General features: G+C 40.8%; 1 protein-coding gene across 10 annotated transcripts in view; it reads right to left on the reverse strand.

Annotated features, from left to right (window-relative positions):
- Positions 1–1,107: 1,107 nt before the first annotated feature.
- Positions 1,108–21,488, reverse strand: part of dlgap4b (discs, large (Drosophila) homolog-associated protein 4b) — a 253,303-nt gene continuing 232,922 nt past the window's right edge. For all 10 annotated transcript variants that reach the window (XM_073953505.1, XM_073953503.1, XM_073953500.1 and 7 more), the window contains 6 exons: positions 13,705–14,099; positions 11,945–12,039; positions 8,788–9,281; positions 6,184–6,275; positions 4,052–4,207; positions 1,108–1,959 (listed from right to left, as the gene is read on the reverse strand). In XM_073953505.1, coding sequence (XP_073809606.1) covers positions 1,741–1,959; positions 4,052–4,207; positions 6,184–6,275; positions 8,788–9,281; positions 11,945–12,039; positions 13,705–14,099 — 1,451 coding nt within the window. In that variant the 3' untranslated portion in view covers positions 1,108–1,740. The remainder of the gene's footprint in view (positions 1,960–4,051; positions 4,208–6,183; positions 6,276–8,787; positions 9,282–11,944; positions 12,040–13,704; positions 14,100–21,488) is intronic.

A 21,488-nucleotide genomic window follows, 5' to 3' on the forward strand; every position in this document is an offset into this window, starting at 1 on the left:
CTAGAGGGCGCTGTGGTGCTGATTTGGTGCTCCTTTATTCGTCAAAGAATTTTAAAAATTTAAAAAAAAAATGTATAATTCTGAAAAAAAAACATGAAGCCCTTTTATATATCAATCATAATTGAATGATTTCTGAAGTATATTTATTCAGTTGAAGTATATTCTGAAGCATTGTTGAGTAGCATTAATTCAAATTAAATTTTGTTACGTTTAAAATGACAAATCCACTAGAGGGCGCTGTCTGCATTATTGCAAATCTGAAATACATTGCTTAGCGTAGGTTTTGCTGTACGTTTCGGATGACAAATCCACTAGAGGGCGCTGTGGTGCTGATTTGGTGTTCCTTTATTCGTCAAAGAATTTAGAAAAATGTACATTTCTGACTAAAATATAATGTCTTTTTTGATATAGATCATAATTAAATGATTTCCCAAGTATATTTCTTCAGTAGAAGTATATTCTGAAGCATTGTTGAGTAGGATTTATTCAAAATAAATTTAGTTGCATGTTGCAGATGACAAATACACTGGATGGCGCTGTCTGCTTTATTGCAAATCTGAAATACATTACTAACCCTAGGTTTTGCTGTACGTTTCAGATGACAAATCCACTAGAGGGCGCTGTGGTGCTGATTTTTTTTTTTTTTTGCCTATTTTTAGTTTTCCGATATGGAATGGACTTAAGATTTCCTGATTTATGAGTAAGAATGTTCATTTTTAGATGAAATGTGCCTTTTAGCTTTATGAAACCTATATAAAAAATGACTTTAGGCATTTACAGCAAGCCGGATCACACCTTTGATGCCATTAAATGTCTTACACCTCACATTTTCATTAGGATGCCAAAAGTGTGTTTGTAGTTCTCTGAATGTATGAATGTGACAAAAATGTACTGAAAGTAGACAAGTTTTTGCTCCCAAAAACACTGTTGTACTATAAATAAATTGCCAAAACATATTTTTTGTTACGCAAAACTAGTCAAACGTGACATTCTTCACCCAAATTCATAACTAAATTTGAAACTACAGGACAAATATGTCAGTGATGATATGAGCTACGTGTTTGTGCATATCGAGTGGGAGTCAGAACGACGAAATGCAACACAAAGGAGTGCTAAACAGTGAATATACTGTGATATAATCATCTTCCATATTGCTACAGGGCTCATATAATAATCACCCACAATAATGATCGACAGGCACTTCATTTGATAAAACATCAGGTTGGTTCGTGAGCAAAGGGAACACTGGGATTGAAAAGCTTGACTTCAGGACCTGAGATGGAGACACGACTGCACTTTCATCCACAAAAGCAATAAGAGAAACGGAAGAGCGCCACCTGCTGGATCTGAAAAACACTGGAGTGTCCGGAGGAAAAGCCAAAGATAATTTAAAGGATGAAAAAATGAATCCAAAATGGGAAGACGTTGATTCCAGACTCAAGCGGTGGGCCGAAAGAAGAGGGTTTTTTCCCTACAAGAGTTCTTATCCAAAATAATAGACATTTAAAACAATCTGATATAGGATTTTATGACGATAATCATTATTAATATCAGTTAATAATCATATCAATAATAGCGATTGCAACTATTAAGTGAGGTTTTCCTTGGCAGTTCAGTTTCCTTCTCACCTGTTGAAATAAACGTCGCCGTCTGAAGACAAAAGCAGCCTCCGTGTGTGTTTTAGTGTGTGTGTGTGATGCCGGAGCCCTTGAGCAGTGGTTGGCGGTCTCTGTTTTTTCCTCAGAGTCGCGTCTGGGCTTCAGGGACGTAGATTTCGATGCTGTCTGCGCTCTCGGTGGCTGAGTTCTGCTTTACAGACTGCGCTCTTTTGGCTGCCATCAGCCTTTTTCGAGCCTCCTGTCTCTGTTTGTCCACCGACTCTGTGCTTTTTTCGCGGCCCAGGGTTGGTTTGCTTTTTCCGGGTTTCTTGGGCACCGGAGGAGCCTGTTTCTGGTTCTCCTGCAATGGATAGAAGTAAAAAACAATTCTTAAGGCAAGATCATCTGGATTTCACACTTGCTCCCTGAAGTTATTAGTGAAATTGTAATTGTTTTTCAAATAAGTGCCGTTTAATGGAGAGATTTAAATAATGATTGTTAAAAAATAACTAATTTCTAATCACTAATTTCTTTTGTATTTGCCTTGATGACCGTACATAATATTTTGCTAGTTATTTTGAATTATTAAGTTACTAGTAAGGGCGGCATGGTGGCTCAGTGGTTAGCACTATCGCCTCACAGCAAGAAGGTTGCTGGTTCAAATCCCAGCTGGGTCACTTAGTGTTTCTGTGTGGAGTTTGCATGTTCTCCCCATGTTGGCGTGGGTTTCCTCTGTGTGCTCCGTTTTCCCCCATAGTCCAAACACATGCCAAATGCCACAGTCCAAAAAATGTAGCTTTTTATTAAAAACAACTAATTAACTATTTTCTAATAACTAATTTCTATTGTTTTTGCCTGAGCATGACAGTATATGATATTTTACTAGTTATTTAGAGTTATTAAGATACTAGTATTCATCTACTAGTATTAATTTAAAGTGCAATTTAAAGGCTTAATTAGGTTAATCAGGAAAGTCATTGAACAGCAGTCTTGCCAGTTTGTTTGTTCTGTAGCCAATTAGAAAAAAATATATATCATAAGGGGCAAATAATATTTCTTTTACATTTTTAATATGTGATTTTTTATTTCAGCCAAACTAAAATTAAATTAAATTAAATTAAATTAAATTAAATTAAATTAAATCAAATTAAATTAAATTAAATTAAATTAAATTAAATTAAATTAAAGTTTATTTTTCTGGCACTTTTACAATGTAATTGTGTCAAAGCAGCTTCACATTGAAGTTCTAGTTAACGTAAACTGTCAGTTCAGTTTTCAGAGTTTAAGTTTAGTTTAGTAAAGTGTTGTTTAATATTCACTGCTGAAAGTCCAAACACTGAAGAGCAAATCCATCCATTCTGAGCTCCACAAGTCCCAATACAAGCAAGCCAGTGGCGACAGTGGCGAAAATGATATGAAATGCTCTGGAAAAATGTCCTTGCTCTGTTAAAAAGCACTTGGAAAGTAAGAATTTAAATCCCTAATGACAATTTTGTTGATTATATAAACGTTGGAAAACCAGTCACTGGGAGTTGTACAAAACTGAGCCAAGGAAAAATTCAGTTTATTTCTTAGCTTTTTCAGAGGATACTTCTTTAAAAACATTGAAAAAAAAATCTTGATTATCCAAACATTAAAAAAGCATCAATAGGGTAGTGTCAATAAAAGCTAACCAGACATTTTTTTTACTTATAAAAAAATTAAATGATGAGATAAAGCACAAAACTGTAGTAAAAAAAGCAAGAAAGTATTAAAAAATGTTAATAAGTATTATAAAAAGAATACAAAACGATCACGTTCAAAGTTTAAATGCAGTATCTATATTTGCAGTTTGCAAATGACAATTTTGTATAATATGTATGCAGTATATACAGTTGAAATATTAGCCCCTCCTTAAAATAATTATTTTTTTTAATATTTCCTAAATGATGTTAAACAGATTCAGGAAATTTTCACAGTATGTCTGATAATATTTTTTCTTCTGAAAAAAGTCTTATTTGTTTTATTTCGGCTAGAATAAAAGCAGTTTTAAATTTTTTAAACACCATTTTAAGGTCAATATTATTAGCCCATGTAAACTATTTATTTGTTCGACAGTCTACAGAACAAACCATCGTTATACAATAACTTGCCTAATTACCCTAACCTGCCTAGTTAACCTAATTAACCTAGTTAAGCCTTTAAATGTCACTTTAAGCTGTATAGAAGTGTCTTGAAGAATACCAAGTCAAATATTATTTACTGTCATCATGACAAAGATAAAAAAAATCAGTTATTAGAGATGAGTTATTAAAACTATTATGATTAGAAATGTGCTGAAAAAAATCTGCTCTCCGTTGAACAGAAATTGGGAAAAATAAACAAGGGGGCTAATCATTCTGATTTCAATTGTATGTTGCATCATTATTACATCATATATTATACTAATTGCACCATTATTATTCTTTTTTTACCTGTTTCTCAGGTGATTCTCCGTTGAGCTTCCAGTCGTTTGATTTGAGATGATAAAGCTCATCAAACTTGAGGCTGATATCTTCTATCGAGAGCTGCAGGAGGTCCCAAAACCCTGCCAGATCTTGAGCCGTGGGCCTCGGGTTTGCGTTCACATTCTGCACAGACAGACAGCATGAAGGAAAGAGAAAATGATTTCATATTTGATATGAAGCACTTCTTCAGTTGTCCACAAGAGGGTAATGCATATGAAGATATACGCAACTCTATGTGGATCATGTGGTGCATGTTTTGCTATTTACTGATTCAGAGACGCAGATCAATAATTTAAAGGGACAGTTCACTCAAAAATGAAAATTATAGCATCATTTACTCACATGTTTCAAACCTACACGAGTTTCCTACTTCTGTTGAACACAAAAGAAGACGTATTGATAAGAGCTGGAGACCTGTAACCATCGACCTCCGGTTTTCAGCTTTTTTCAAAATATCTTCTTTTGTGTTTGACAGATGAATGAGACTTCTAAAGGTTTGGAAACACTTGAGGGATCATAAGGATAAATTTTTTTTGTGCGTACTATCTCTTTGACAAGCTTAATTAATCAGGGGTTATAAGAACTAACAGCGGAATGAACCGCCAACTTCAATTATACACTTTTTTTTTGGCTTAGTTCCTTTATTAATCAGGGGTCGCCACAGCGGAATGAACCGCCAACTTCATTCATTCATTAATTTTATTGGCTTAGTTTCTTTATTAATCAGGGGTCGCCACAATGGAATGAACCGCCAACTTCATTCATTCATTAATTTTTTTGGCTTAGTTTCTTTATTAATCAGGGGTCGCCACAGCGTAATGAACCGCCAACTTCATTTATTCATTAGTTTTTTTTTGCCTTAGTTTCTTTATTAATCAGGAATCGCCACAGCGTAATGAACCGCCAACTTCATTTATTCATTAATTTTTTTGGCTTAGTTTCTTTATTAATCAGGGGTCGCCACAGCGTAATGAACCGCCAAGTTCATTCATTCATAAATTTTTTTTGGCTTAGTTCCTTTATTAATCAGGGGTCGCCACAGCGTAATGAACCGCCAACTTCATTCATTCATTAATTTTATTGGCTTAGTTTCTTTATTAATCAGGGGTCGCCACAGTGGAATGAACCGCCAACTTCATTCATTCATTAATTTTTTTGGCTTAGTTTCTTTGTTAATCAGGGGTCGCCACAGCGTAATGAACCGCCAACTTCATTCATTCATTAATTTTTTTGGCTTAGTTTCTTTATTAATCAGGAATCGCCACAGCGTAATGAACCGCCAACTTCATTTATTCATTAGTTTTTTTTGGCTTAGTTTCTTTATTAATCAGGGGTCGCCACAGCGTAATGAACCGCCAACTTCATTCATTCATAAATTTTTTTTGGCTTAGTTCCTTTATTAATCAGGGGTCGCCACAGCGTAATGAACCGCCAACTTCATTCATTCATTAATTTTTTTGGCTTAGTTTCTTTATTAATCAGGGGTCGCCACAGCGTAATGAACCGCCAACTTCATTTATTCATTAGTTTTTTTTGGCTTAGTTTCTTTATTAATCAGGGGTCGCCACAGCGTAATGAACCGCCAACTTCATTCATTCATAAATTTTTTTTGGCTTAGTTTCTTTATTAATCAGGGGTCGCCACAGCGTAATGAACCGCCAACTTCATTCATTCATTAATTTTTTTGGCTTAGTTTCTTTATTAATCAGGGGTCGCCACAGTGGAATGAACCGCCAACTTCATTTATTCATTAGTTTTTTTTGGCTTAGTTCCTTTATTAATCAGGGGTCGCCACAGCGGAATGAACCGCCAACTTCATTAATTCATATTTTTTTTTTTGGCTTAGTTCCTTTATGAATCAGGGGTCGCCACAGCAGAATGAACCGCCAACTTCATTCATTTAATAATAATTTTTTTTGTGGCTTAATCAGGGGTCGCCACAGTGGAATGAACCGCCAACTTCATTCATTCAATAAATGTTTTTTTTGGCTTAGTTCTTTTATTAATCAGGGGTCGCCACAGCGGAATGAACCGCCAACTTCATTCATTCATGAATAAGATATATATATACACACACACATATACACAAAGAGACATACCAGGTTTTGTTCACACAGGCCTCTGAACTGCTGGAACTTCTGGTTCATGAGGAGCTGAGCGCTGCCCACCGCACTGCGCACCTTCCCCAACACTACAGACAGACGGAGAAAGATAAACAGCCAATTATGATATGGGATAGTTAGGAGAGCAAATTTGGCCAGGATGCCGAGGTTAAATCCCTGCTCTTTTTCGAGGGACATCCTTGGATTTTTAATGAGAGCCAGGAGCTTGGTTTATCATCTCATCCAAGAGATGGTGCTCACTGAGTAGTATAAAGTCCCCATTAATATACTGCAGCGTTAGGACTGTTGAGCGCCCCCTGCTGGCCTCACTAACACCACTTTCTGCAGCAACCTATCTTTCCCATGTGTTCTCCCATCCAGGTACTGACCAGGCTCAGCCCTGCTTAGCTTCGGTGTGCGACCATGTGAGAGTTGCAGAGAGCGAGCTGCCAACCATGGTGTGTGTGAGCAGTGTGTGTGAGATCAGAGCAGTGTGTGTGAGATCAGGGTGGTGTGTGTGAGATCAGGGTGGTGTGTGTGTGTGATCAGGGTGGTGTGTGTGAGATCAGGGCGGTGTGTGTGAGATCAGGTGTTTATCATCTCTGTTTTGTCCGTTGTTGATGCATAAATCCGTGCTGATCATGTAGATTAGAGCATTTCATCAGATTAAACTCTTGTCCGTCTGCTCATCTGACACACACACGCATGTAAGCGCACACACTCTAACGTACACTCACAACTCACTCACACACACGGATAAAACACACATGCACAAACAAAAAATAAACACATTCACACATCTCATTTTCACACAGAAACACACAATCACACACAATGAATGACACACTCACTCACACACACTTGCACTCACACACACACACAGACACTCGCACACACACAAACACTCTCTTGGACACACACACATATATGCACTTGCGCCCACACACTTACACTTAAACACACACACACACACACACACACACACACGCACAAACCGTCTCACTCTTACGCGCACACAAACACATTCACATGCGCACACACATACATACCCACACGCATGCACGCACACACACACACACAAACACACACACACACACACACACACACACTCACAGACACTAGCGCACACACATACGCGCGGGCGCGCGCATATAAGCACACACACTCTAACGTATACTCACAACTCACTCACACACACGCATAAAACACACATGCACAAACAAAAAAGAAAACACATGCACACATCTCATTTTCACACACACACAATCGCACACAATGAATGACACACACACTTGCACTCACACACACACACACACACAGACACTCGCACACACACACATATATGCACTTGTGCCCACATACTTATACTTAAACACACACACACACACACGCACAAACCGTCTCACTCTTACGCACACACACATACATACCCACGCGCACACACACAAATCGCACACAACCACACATTCTCACTCACAGACACTAGCGCACACACACACGCGCGGGCGCGCGCATATAAGCACACACACTCTAACGTATACTCACAACTCACTCACACACACACGGATAAAACACACATGCACAAACAAAAAAGAAAACACATGCACACATCTCATTTTCACACACACACAATCGCACACAATGAATGACACACTCACTCACACACACTTGCACTCACACACACACACATATATGCACTTGCGCCCACATACTTATACTTAAACACACACACACACACACACGCACAAACCGTCTCACTCTTACGCGCACACATATACATACGCACGCGCACACACACAAATCGCACACAACCACACATTCTCACTCACAGACACTAGCGCACACACACACGCGCGGGCATATAAGCACACACACTCTAACGTATACTCACAACTCACTCACACACACACGGATAAAACACACATGCACAAACAAAAAAGAAAACACATGCACACATCTCATTTTCACACAGAAACACACAATCGCACACAATGAATGACACACTCACTCACACACACTTGCACTCACACACACACACACACACACAGACACTCGCACACACACACATATATGCACTTGCGCCCACACACTTACACTTAAACACACACACGCACACTCACACACACGCACAAACCGTCTCACTCTTACGCGCACACAAACACATTCACATGCGCACACACATACATACGCACGAGCACGCACGCACACACACACACAAAATCGCACACAATCACACACTCTCACTCACAGACACTCGCGCACACACACACACGCGGGTGCGCACATATAAGCGCACACACTCTAACGTACACTCACAACTCACTCACACACACACACACACACATGCACAAACAAAAAAGAAAACACATGCCACACATATCACATACGCACACACACACTTATATGCACTTGCGCCCATACACACGTGCACACACACACGCACAAACAGTCTCACTCTCACACGCGCACACACACATACACACATACAAAATCGCACACAATCACACACTCTCACTCACAGACACTCGCGCGCACACACACACACACACACACACACATATACAGACACCCGCACTAACACTCTCATGAACACTCTCGTACCCTCCTCTGAGAGCTGGTGTTCTGTGGTCTCCTTCTCCATCTGACAGCACCAGCCCTCCATGCGTCCCGTCTCGGCCTGCAGCAGCTTCAGGAACCAGTGTCCATCCCGTCTGCAGGCGGTGCCGGAGCTCAGGGGCTGATTGGAGCAGCCGTTCCCCGTCCCGTTCCCGCTCTCCAGCCAGGGGTCGGGCGGCGGCAGAGCTGACGGGTCCAGCGCCGGGTCCAGGCTCTCAGAGAAGGAGGACGAGCTGCTCTGTGTGGTGGAGCGGTGGGTGAGGATCTGCCGTGAGGGTCCGCTGCTGCTCACCGGCGGGTCACTGTCCTGAGGAGGAGGAGGAGGTGGAGGAGAGTCCACCGCCTGACTGCCGCAGCTCACCATCACCTTCTGCTCGGCGCTTTTGGAGCCGCTCTGGAACGTGAGCGACGTCAGCGACAGATCCTGCGTGTCGGAGTCCGTCTCCTGCCGAGAGGCCATACTACTGGAGCGGCTGAAACTACACACAGGCACAAACACACACAGATTTGTTTTCCTATCCTTGCGAGGACATTACATAGACTACCATTGTTTTTCTCTCAGGTTACTGACAGTGTCCATGGCCTAACCCGAGCCCTAACCTCAACCCTCACAAAAACATGAGCACATCATTCATTCATTCTCTTTTCGACTTAGTACCTTTAATAATTAGGGGTCGCCACAGCGGAATAAACCGCCAACTTATCTAGCATGTGTTTTACAGAGCGGATGCCCTTCCAGCTGCAACCCATCAATGGGGAAACACCCATACACACTCATACAATTTAGCAATACCCAATTCAACTATATCACATGTGTTTGGATTTGTGGGGGAAACCCGAGCACCTGAAGGAAACCCACACCAACACAGGGAGAACATGCAAACTCCACACAGAAATGCCAACTGACTCAGTCGGGGCTCGAACCAGTGACCTTCTTGCTCTGAGGCGATTGACATGAGCACATTATTAGATAATAATGAAAACATCCTCTGACCCACACACACCCAAACCCACACACATTTGCTTTCCTATCTTAGCGAGGACATTACATAGACTACTATTGTTTTAGTCTCAGGTTACTGACAGTGTCCATGGCCTAACCCGAGCCCTAACCTCAACCCTCACAAAAACATGAGCACATCATTCATTCATTCTCCTTTCGACTTAGTACCTTTAATAATTAGGGGTCGCCACGGCGGAATGAACCACCAACTTATCTAGCATGTGTTTTACAGAGCGGATGCACTTCCAGCTGCAACCCATCAATGGGGAAACACCCAAACACACTCATACAATTTAGCAATACCCAATTCACCTATACCACATGTGTTTGGATTTGTGGGGGAAACCCGAGCACCTGAAGGAAACCCAGGCCGACACGGGGAGAACATGCAAACTCCACACAGAAATGCCAACTGACTCAGTCGGGGCTCGAACCAGTGACCTTCTTGCTCTGAGGCGATTGACACGAGCACATTATTAGATAATAATGAAAACATCCTCTGACCCACACACACCCAAACCCACACACATTTGCTTTCCTATCTTAGCGAGGACATTACAGGCTGCGCCCGGTCAGTACCTGGATGGGAGACCACTTGGGAAAGCTGGGTTGCTGCCGGAAGTGGTGTTAGTGAGGCCAGCAGGGGGCGCCCAACCTGCGGTCTATGTGGGTCCTAATGCCCCAGTATAGTGATGGGGACTCTATACTGCTCAGTGGGCGCCGTCTTTCGAATGAGACGTTAAACCGAGGTCCTGACTCTCTGTGGTCGTTAAAAATCCCAGGATGTCCTTCGAAAAAGAGTAGGGGTTTAACCCCGGCATCCTGGCCAAATCTGCCCACTGGCCTTTGTCCATCATGGCCTCCTAACCCTCCCCATATCATGATTGGCATATCATCACTCTGTCTCCTCTCCACCAATCAGCTGGTGTGTGGTGTGCGGTCTGGCGCAAAATGGCTGCCGTCGCGTCATCCAGGTGGATGCTGCACACTGGTGGTGGATGAGGAGATTCCCCCCCATTGTGTAAAGCGCTTTGAGTGCCCAGAAAAGCGCTATATAAATGTAACGAATTATTATTATTATTATTAATTACGTAGACTACTATTGTTTTAGTCTCAGGTTACTGACAGTGTCAATGGACTAGCCCAAGCCCTAACCTCAACCCTCACAGAAACATAAGCACATCCTTAGATAATAATAAAAACATCTGCTGGCCTATTTATATATAAAGGAGGACAACAGAGGTCTCACAAGTATAGCTTAACAAGTACACACACATACATGCAAATACACTCTCACTCTCATGCCCTCTCTCACACATTCGGACAGCAGAAAACCAGCCGTATTTGAGCTGAAGTTGGAAAGTATGAGTCCCATTGAACGGCTACAACTTGGCTTGGGGTTTTGGCGTCTTTACAGGACAGAGATGTTGGCATGAAAATCATCCAGATCAAGTAAGAAATCATCAAACCAAATTGTGCAATCAGGCAGAGAAGAGCTGCTCATCTAAACTCACTTACAAAAAGGCAGGATTTGCTTATTTATATGTTTATTTACTATAATAAAGGAAATAAAACACAACACACCAGCAACACACCACCTAAGCAATCCTTAAGCAGCAGGAGGGGGGGGGTTCCCGAGATCTACCTGAGCTCAAACTCCCCTCTCGCCCTGCAACGGGAGGGAACCCCGGGCTCGAGGATCTCATGAGGTCAAGGCTCTCTCCCGGGACAGCATGCCAAACTAGCTTAATACCAATCATCAGCTAAGTGCGAACTCTTGAAGGCCAATTCAGTTCATCAATTCCCCTATAGCGCATGTGTTTGGACTGTGGAGGAAACCGGAGCACCTGGGGGAAACCCCCACCAACACGGTGAGAATATGCAAAATCCACACAGAAATGCCTACTGACCCAGCCGGGACTCGAACTAGTGACCTTTTTGCTGTGAGGCGACAGTGCTAACCACTGAGCCACCCCATGTATCTAATTCATATCTGATAAATTTCCATATATGTATGAGGCCTGAATCTGATCTGAGTAAATCAAAATTTATTTGATTTTTTTCTTTCGTTACGCCCAGTTCTGCTAGCAAGGCCTTCCAGGTTAACTGAGCGAGACACAGGAAGTGAAAGAAACTCACGTCCAGCCGTCCTCCACTTGAACCCCGATAGACTGGAATCTGGCCAATGGCGGAGGAGTCTCCACTTTAGCCTGGATTTCCTGAATACAGTCCACCTGCAAACACAGGTCAAATATGGTAAATGTGCAAAGGTCTTTAATACTGAAATGCACTCAAATGAATGACATATAGAGATCCCTGACGCGTGTTTTTCAGGGATGATGAAACCAATCCTGATCATTATTTAAATGCTTTTAAGAATATCTTCAATTCTGAGTTCCTGAAGCTTTATTCTTATAATAATGTATTGTTTATTATACGTCGCTAATCAGAATAGCCTGCATGGAAATATAATAAGACCAAGCATGAAAATAAAACTTTAATACTGTAGCGGTTTTGAACCATACCATAGTAAAGTCCTTTATATTATATTATTAAATAATAATTATGTTAAACTACAGACACAATGACATGTATCTAAATAATGCATTCATTCATTTTCCTTTGGCTGAGTCTCTATTTCAGAGGTCGCCAAAGCGGAATGAGCTGACAACTATTCCAGCATATGTTTTACGCAGTGGATGGCCTTCCAGCTGCAACCCAGTACTGGGAAAAATCCATACACTGTCACATTCACACACACACACACACACACACACACACACACACACACACACACACACACACACACACACACACACACACACACACACACACACACACAAACAGAATTGGGTCACTTGAACCCTGCAGTGAAATGCAGGATATGAGGTTTCCTTTTTCTTTTGAACACAACAGAAGATATTTTGAAAAATGATGGAAAGTAAAAAAAAATGTTTCCAACATTCTTTGAAATATCTACTTTTGTGTTCTAAACAAAAAAACACAACAACAAGGTTTGTATATATATATATATATATATATATATATATATAYACATATATATATATATATACATATATATATATATATATATATATATATATATATATATATATATATATATATATATATATATATATATATATATATATATATATATATATATATGATTATTTATTTTGTAATCAGGGTAATTTAAATAACGCTAAATTTTAATAAATAAATAAATAAATAAATAAATATATGTATGATTGTATGATTGTATGTATGTATGTATGTATGTATATATATATATATATATTATATTAGCGTATTTAAATAACCCTGATATTTAATTATTGATATATTTAGGGAAATTTGTTTTGCTAACTAAATAGTCCATTAATTTCCATAATAAATTTCCATTATTAAAATTATTTTTGTTTCCCTTACAATTATTTCCCAAATGATGTTGTACAGATTCAGGAATTTTTCTCACTATATCCTATAATATTTTGTCTCATAGCGAAAGTCTGATTTGTTTTATTTCGGCTAGAATAAAAGCAGTTATTCATTTTTTAAACCCATTTTAAGGTCAATATTATTAGCCTCCTTAAGCTATATTAATTTTGGATAGTCTACAGAACAAAACTCTCTTATACAATGACTTGCCTAATTACCCTAACTTTACAATAATTACCCTAGTGAAGCCTTTAAATGTCACTTTAAGGTGAATACTAGTGTCTTAATAAAATATCTAGTCAAGTATTATTTACTCTCATCATGGCTAAGATAAAATAAATCAGTTATAAAAGAAATGGGGGGGTGTAATAATTCAGGACGGCTATTAATTTGGACTTCAACTGTATATAAGATATCTCTTTGAATATCGGTGCCGATAATCGGTGTAATAAACTCACCTGAATCCCGATGGAGGAGAGTTTGCGTCGGGGCACGGGTTCGAGCGGGGGTTCGTCCGCAGCGAGTGTTTCCCCCTTCAGCGGCTCATTGTGTGTTTCTCTGAGAGCGTTTGGAGAAATGACCACCGCCGCTGGAATCTGCGGCTCTCGCGGCGCCGCTACGGGGATCTGCGGACGCGTCCCTTTGGCTAAACTGTTGGCTCGCGTACTGTCCAGGCTATCAGAGGAGTTGCTGCGTCCTGATTGGCTGTTGCCGTCGCTCTTGCGGTCCGGATAGCAATCCTGCGCAGACTCTGTGCTGCTCTGCACCGTCACAGAGATGAACGGCTTGGATGTGGTTCTGGGAGGAACTGGAGGAGGAGCGATCTTCTTACAGGTGGTCATACATGTGGAGACTGCACACATACACACACACACAGAGACACAAACAAACAGGTTTAATATCATGCATTTTAAAGGTAGATCTCTTATTATATATATATATATAAATAAACATGATATAAACATCCAAAGCTTGCAGTTGATCAACGATTTTTTAGGAATCCACCTCATACTTCAGTTTCTCATCAACTCTTCTGACCAATCAAATGCTCTCTAGTATCTGGCACCCCCCATCTCCCTTCAAGATGCCCCGCCCCCTTCAAGATGCTTTTCAATTGATGCGATTGAGCTCAACCGCTTTCACTGGGAGAGCTGTGGGTAAAATGCTATTGGCTGTTTATAAAGGGGAGGAACTACTCTATGCCCCGCCCTCTTCATGCTTCAGTTGAGATTACGTCAAACATTGAATACAAAATGCACATTTCGAAGCACTTCACAGGACCTTTAATGGCATTTCACTCAAATTGCGTAGATAAAATATAAACATATTCAATCTTGATTTAGTTTTTTGGTAGATGACGTCATTATTATTTAGCGTTATTTAAACAACCAACCCGGGCTCATTCGGAAAACATAGTCCCGCGGATGTTTCTGGAGAATTATGTAGTTGGAGGTACGTATGGCTGCATTTAAAGCGTCTGGAGGGCTTTCTCACTGCAAACAATTTGTCCGGTTAGCTCGTCGTGTACATCGGCGGACTTGAGATGCAGAGATGAGCTGACCACGACGATGACAACTGGGTTCGAATCCGGGGAAGAGCAGTTCCAGAAATCAAGTAAGACAAAAACAGAATCCCAAAAAATAAAGTGTACAAGTTCATAACAGGGTGAGAATGTGGTAAAATCTGAAAACGTGGTAAAAATCAGACGAGGGATTTTCTTTTTCTGGACGACTTTTGTAAATTGTTGGTTGGGTTTAGGGAAGTAAGCGAGGGGGCGGGTCAATGTGTAAAACTGGTTGGGTTAAGGGAAAGAGGAGGGTGGGTCGGCCAGTTGGCCGGTCGCCCAGTCAATCATTTAGTCAGTCAGACAGACGATTGGTCGACAGCGGCCTCTGGTGGATTTACGTGAGAACAGCGCAGGCTCGAATAGCACTCGTGAGAGACATTTCAAATGCAAAAAAGCGCACACAGCGGCCTCTCGAAGATTCGGGAAAACGTATTTCGTGATCTCCTGAAATGTCCACAGGACTACGTTTTCAGAATGAGCCTGGGTTGTAAACAACTGTGTTTATAAAATAAATAATGTTTAAGCAATGAGATATTTATGAACATTTGTTTTGCTACCAGCGACGCAGTAGGTAGAGCTGTCACCTCACAGCAAGAAGGTTGCTGGTTCGAGCCTCGGCTCGGCTCAGTTGGCGTTTTTGTGTGGGTTTCCTCCGGGTGCTCCGGTTTCCCCCACAGTCCGAAGACATGCGGTACAGGTGAATTGGGTAAGCTAAATTGTCTGTAGTGTATGAGCGTGAATGAGTGTGCATGGATGTTTCCCAGTGATGAGTTGTAGCTGGAAGGGCATGCGCTGCGTAAAAACTTGCTGGATAAGTAGGCGGTTCATTCCGCTGTGGCGACCCCGGATTAATAAAGGGACTAAGCTGAAAAAAAAATGAATGAATGAATGAATGTTTTGCTACCTAAATCGTCACAAAATAATTGTCATATTTGTTTATTACACATTAACACAATCTGTAATTTAAATTTCATTAATCATTACGGTTTATATACCCTATAAACAGCAGCAACGCTAATTATTTTCTTTGTTTTCTATTTCCACCTGGGGATACTCATCCCGTGGCCTCTAGAGATTGTGCAGTGCCATTGATGTGATTAAAGACCGGTGAAGAGACGGTGCCAACCAGAGGACCTCAAGGACAACACATATAAAGAGATTATGCCAACCATAGAGGACTTATCCATAATCCTGGACCAGGCCGTATCCTGAGCAGATGCTGTGGCTTTCATGGAGGAGTGAAGAGCATGAGCCTGATTCCTGAAAAACCCCATGACAGATGAGTCTCCGCATTAATCCGGTTGGCTAGCCTGTACATCTGCCGGTGACCTACTCATACTTGCAGCTTCTCCACGACGGACGTCCAGCGTGCTCCAGCCTCCAGCGCCTAGACTGCAGCTCTGCACAAGAAGTTTGGCCAGAAATGGTCGTGCTCAACTGAGCCTGGTTTCTCTCAAGGTTGTTTTGCTTCACTTTTGTCAATTGGTGAAGTTTGTTCCTCCACTGTCACCACCAACTTGCTTGGTTTGGGACTTGTGGAGCTGCTCATGGATGGATTTGCTCTTCAGTGTTTGGACTTTCAGCATTGATAATTAAAATTAAAGATTTCACTTAAACCCATACCCACTAAATCCAGTAAATCCAGAGATATTTTGCCTCCCACACATAATTTATACAACATCCAACACTTTAAAGTAGACTAAACCTAACTCACACGCAACAATTGTGCAAAGGCCGATATGTTTTCTTCTCTAATAACAATAATAATAACTATACAGTGCACTCATTTTTAGCAGTAGTTCGGTGGCAGTCCTCACAGCTCAGAGTGTAAATGGGAGTGTTTTGTCCATGTTTATGATGTGTTCTGACGTCAAGCACAGCCTGCGACCTTTCTTTCCAACAACACAGTTGTTTTTCCAGCCCTGCAGTGGCCCCAAAATGTTTTTGGACTCCAAACCCAGGCAAAAAAGTCACTGCATTAGATAGGAAACATCAACCAAAGGGATTGTAAAATACAGATGCACAGACAAGCTGTACAATTAAAATATCTGACACATGTTTGCAATGTTAGAATAATAAATCAAACATGAAGATGTTCAGTATTTGTGTTTGCTTGTGGGTTGCATACACTAACAATGATGAAAACCCATAATAATCATACAAAACTGGATCTAATGCAATGATGTTCAGACATTTGCGAGTGTACAAATACTTTCTGGAGTCTGTATGTTTGACTCTGTGCTTGTGGAGGAATGTATTTGTTAACTGAATTGATTGCTTGGTGAATTTAAGAAGGTTACTGGTTTTAAATCCGGACACAGAGAGAAACAAAGTGGATGCCCGAAATAAACGCTGTGCATGTCTTAGTGTGATTTTACTGGGGTGGAGCTGGCAGATGGAAACCAAGGCAAACATAACAAGCCCACAGGAATCCCGAGTGTGTGTGTGTCGTAAATCTGGGCGTCAGAGCTGTATGTATGTTACACACTCCACACCAGATAAAACCATCAGTGTTCCTACATGATGCTAAAATTATAACCAAGCTAATCATGGAGTCATGAAGATACAGAATAAAATAAACTATAACATTCCTATGTCACTTAAAAATGCATACAGAAAGCCAAACAGAGGTTTCAAACACATTTAGTGCAGCTGTGGATGTTAAATGAGCACTTATGACAGGGCATAATCCTAGTGCAAACAACACAAAGACCTTCATCAAACATAGCGAGAAAAGCTGATCTGCATGTGTGCATTCATGCTAAAACATTCCACAATGTTGTGTCACGTTCATCAGCTCATGAATGGATAAGGGATGGTGGGCTGCTGGAGTCTGCTTGTTCATTTAATGCATTGAAGGCATAATAAAACCAGAAATGTATCATTCAAAATTACAATTGTTCTAAACATTGCTTCTTTCTTTTGTTGAATATAAAAAAGGCTGATGGTAGCCAATGACAACTATAGCATATCTTATTGTTAGTTAATGATTGACATTAAGAAGTCGATCTTCTGAAGTTAATGGCTAGCATTAAATCATTATGATAAAAATATTATCTGGGTTTAACAGAAGAAAGACACACAAACAGATTTTATAACTTAAGGGTGAGTACATTTTAATTCTTGGGTGATCAAAATCTATAAACAACTCAATCATCTGACCAATCAGAGCAGAGGGTAGGGCTGTCTGACCAATCAAAGCAAACTTGGTCATTTGACCAGTCAGAGAAGAGTAGAACCATCTAACGACTAAAAAACAAAACAAAACAAAACATAAAAAAATACGGTAAGGCTTTCTGACCAATCAAAGGATGCTGGGCCATCTGACTAATTAGAAAAAATAGGGCCATCTGACCAATCAGAGAAGAGTAGAGCCATCTGACCAATCAAATTACATTGGGCCATTTAATGAATCAGTGAAGAGTAGAGCCTTCTGACCAATTAAAGGACACTGTGCCATCTGACCAATAAGAGAAGAGTAGAGCCATTTGACCAATCAAAGAAGAGTAGGGTCATCTGACCAACCAGAGCACACTGGCCATCTAACCAATCAGAAAAGAGTAGAGCCATCTGACCAATCAAAGAACAGTAGGGCTTTCTGACCAATCAAAGCAAACTGAGTCATTTAACGAATCAGTGAAGAGTAGAGCCTACTGACCAATCAAATCACATTGGGCCATTTAATGAATCAGTGAAGAGTAGAGCCTTCTGACCAATTAAAGGACACTGTGCCATCTGACCAATAAGAGAAGATTAGAGCCATTTGACCAATCAAAGAAGAGTAGGGTCATCTGACCAACCAGAGCACACTGGGCCATCTGACCAATCAGAAAAAGAGTAGGGTTATTGGACCAATCAAAGAAAAGTAGGGCCTACTGACCAATCAAAGCACACTGAGCCATTTAATAAATCAGTGAACAGTAGAGGCTTCTGACCAATCAAAGGACACTGGGCCATCTGACCAATCAGAAGAAAGTAGAGCCATCTGACTAATTAAAGAAGATTAGGGTCATCTGACTAATCAGAGCACACTGGGCCATCTAACCAATCAGAGAAGAGTAGGGTTATCAGACCAATTAAAGGACACTGTGCCATCTGACCAATCAGAGAAGAGTAAGGTTATCAGACCAATAAAAGCACAATGTGCCATCTGACCAATCAGAAAAGGGTAGGACTATCTGGCCAAACAGAGAAGAGTTATCTGACTAATCAAAGCACACTGGGCCACCTGACCAATCAGAAAAGGGTAGGACTATCTGACCAAACAGAGAAGAGCAGGGCCATCTGCCCAAAGCACACTGAGCTATCTGACCAAATCATAATATGGTTATCTGACCAATCAGAGTAGGGTAGGTCTATCTGACCAGTCAGAGAAGAGTAGAGTCATCTAACCAATTAGTGTACAGTAGGGCCATCCAACCAATTAGAAAAGAGTAGAGCCATCTAAATAATCAATGCAGACTTGGCCAGTCCACTAATCAAGGAAGAGTAGGGTCATCTGACCAATCATAGGAGTATGGGGTCATCTTACCAACCAGATAAGGGCCCTCTGACCAATGAGAACAGAGAAGATGCATTTCACCAATCAGAAATAGCAGAGAACAATAAGGTTTTAAAGGCAATACAATCCTGAAAAAAACAGTGTTCTTGACCTGAAAGGATATAAAGCGATTATAGCGGGAAAAATAAGTACTTAATTTAAGTTATGCCTAGTTTCCTCTAATCTTAAATGAAGCTTTTCCCAAAATTTCGGTGTGGAAAATGCTGAGAACAGAGATCTTTATTAAACAGAAGAGCTGTTTGCGAATGTATCAGTATTAACGCACATGTAAATGCAGCCTGTGACACACGCTGAGTCAACACTGCTGTAGACGAGCCATCTAGTCTGACTAATGATGACTTTACCATTCAGATGTGGCCGTAATCATAATAATCCCACTTTCTCTTCAGCGTTCACAGACGCCTCAGAAACAGCAGTTTGGGTGGCTTAATTCTGCATTCAACAGCCATTAGACGCAGCTGCTTTATTTTTGCAGAGCAGCTGCTGTAACGTCTGTGTCAGCATCCTAGATGGCCTGTGGAAAGAGTCTCTGCATAAATCATTCATTAGGCCAGAAACGAGGCTGTCTGAAGAGCAGAGGCTTGAGCAAGATAAGTGCATTGTGAATGAAACCAGACTGATCCATAAGGGAATGTTAATAACTCACTCAACAACTCTAAAGCGGATGTTAATGACTGCTGCTTTGTGCTAAACTCAACTCAAGGCCTTATTCTAAAAGCAAAGCACTACTTTTCTTAAGTACCCTAAGTAGAAATCGCTAAAGTTTGGACGGAAAGCTTCCTATATGAGCCTGATTTTAAATCTGCACTTAATAACATTGTAAAGAACGATCCTATTAGCTATTACTATATCCTCTCATGCTGGTTCTAACTAGAAATACATGCGTCAAGTGTAATGACAAAGGCAATCAGTACTGAAAATAGTTTGAAAGTATGACTCTAACAGCTAAAGGCAAGCTATTTCACATCAATGTCTTCAGGGTGGGCCATTTATATAGATACACCTTAAACGTAAAAACGTAACATAAAACGGGAATGGTTGATGATATTAACGTCCTGTTTGTGGCACATTAGTATATGTGAGGGGGCAAATTTTTCAAGATGGGTGGTGACCATAGATATATACACTAGATATCGCATAGGGACCCTGAGCATGCGTCAATAGCGCCGCCACATTGGTACAGTGCTCCCAGGACAAATGTCATTCAACCGCACTATTCAAGACAGTGTTATTACGTGAAGATGCGGGACTTTAGCGCTGTCTACGGGTGTAGTAACGAGCAAACAAAGAAAACAAAGCACAAAGGCAGAACATTTCATAGGTATGATTAAGTTTTTTTCTGTTTTTGTATGTTCTGAACTTTTGTGCTAACCAGGTAACGTTATTGATGATAACAGTCACTTACTGCATTCACCATACGGCAAAGCAGCTCCAACTCGCACTAAACACTCGGCTTATGCTAGTTTAGTTGAATAAAATCAGCAAACAATGCAAAAGAAATATGACAACGAGATGCTGCGCTGCCAGAAACTTGTATTATTGTCGACTAGTGAAAGAGTCTTTTGGGGGATTCATTCACAAACGAGTTGCTCCCTCCGTCAGTATGAGCAGTGAAAGCAGGAGAGGAGCTGTGTTTCAGGACACGGATTAGATTAAATTTAACAGGGAGGGTGAATAGTACATTTCTGTACACACAAACACAAGCTTTTTGTCATGAATGTCCGTGCGGTCACTGATCCATCAATGTAGAAAAGTGATGTAAAATTTTAATTTTCGTAATTAGAAAAAAAAAAATTTACATACTAACATCCAGGAAAACTCCTGATCATAGATATATGTGTATATGTGTATATCTCTGGCTTTGGATGGCCACAGTCCTCCACTGTACCTTGGTCCCGCATTCATTTCAAAGGAGCCCTACCCTGTACCAAGATGGCGGCGCTATTGACGCATTCCGTCCAATAGACAACAATAGGCCAGGCAACATCTAATGTATATATCTATGAGTGGTGACCATGGTGGGCATTTTGAAGTCGGCCATCTTCACTGTACTCAAATGGCCTCCACAGTCACCAGATCTCAATCCAATAGAGCACCATTGGAATGGTGGGATT

Source organism: Danio rerio, chromosome 6 (genome assembly GCF_049306965.1).
Source record: "Danio rerio strain Tuebingen ecotype United States chromosome 6, GRCz12tu, whole genome shotgun sequence".
NCBI lineage: Eukaryota > Metazoa > Chordata > Actinopteri > Cypriniformes > Danionidae > Danio > Danio rerio.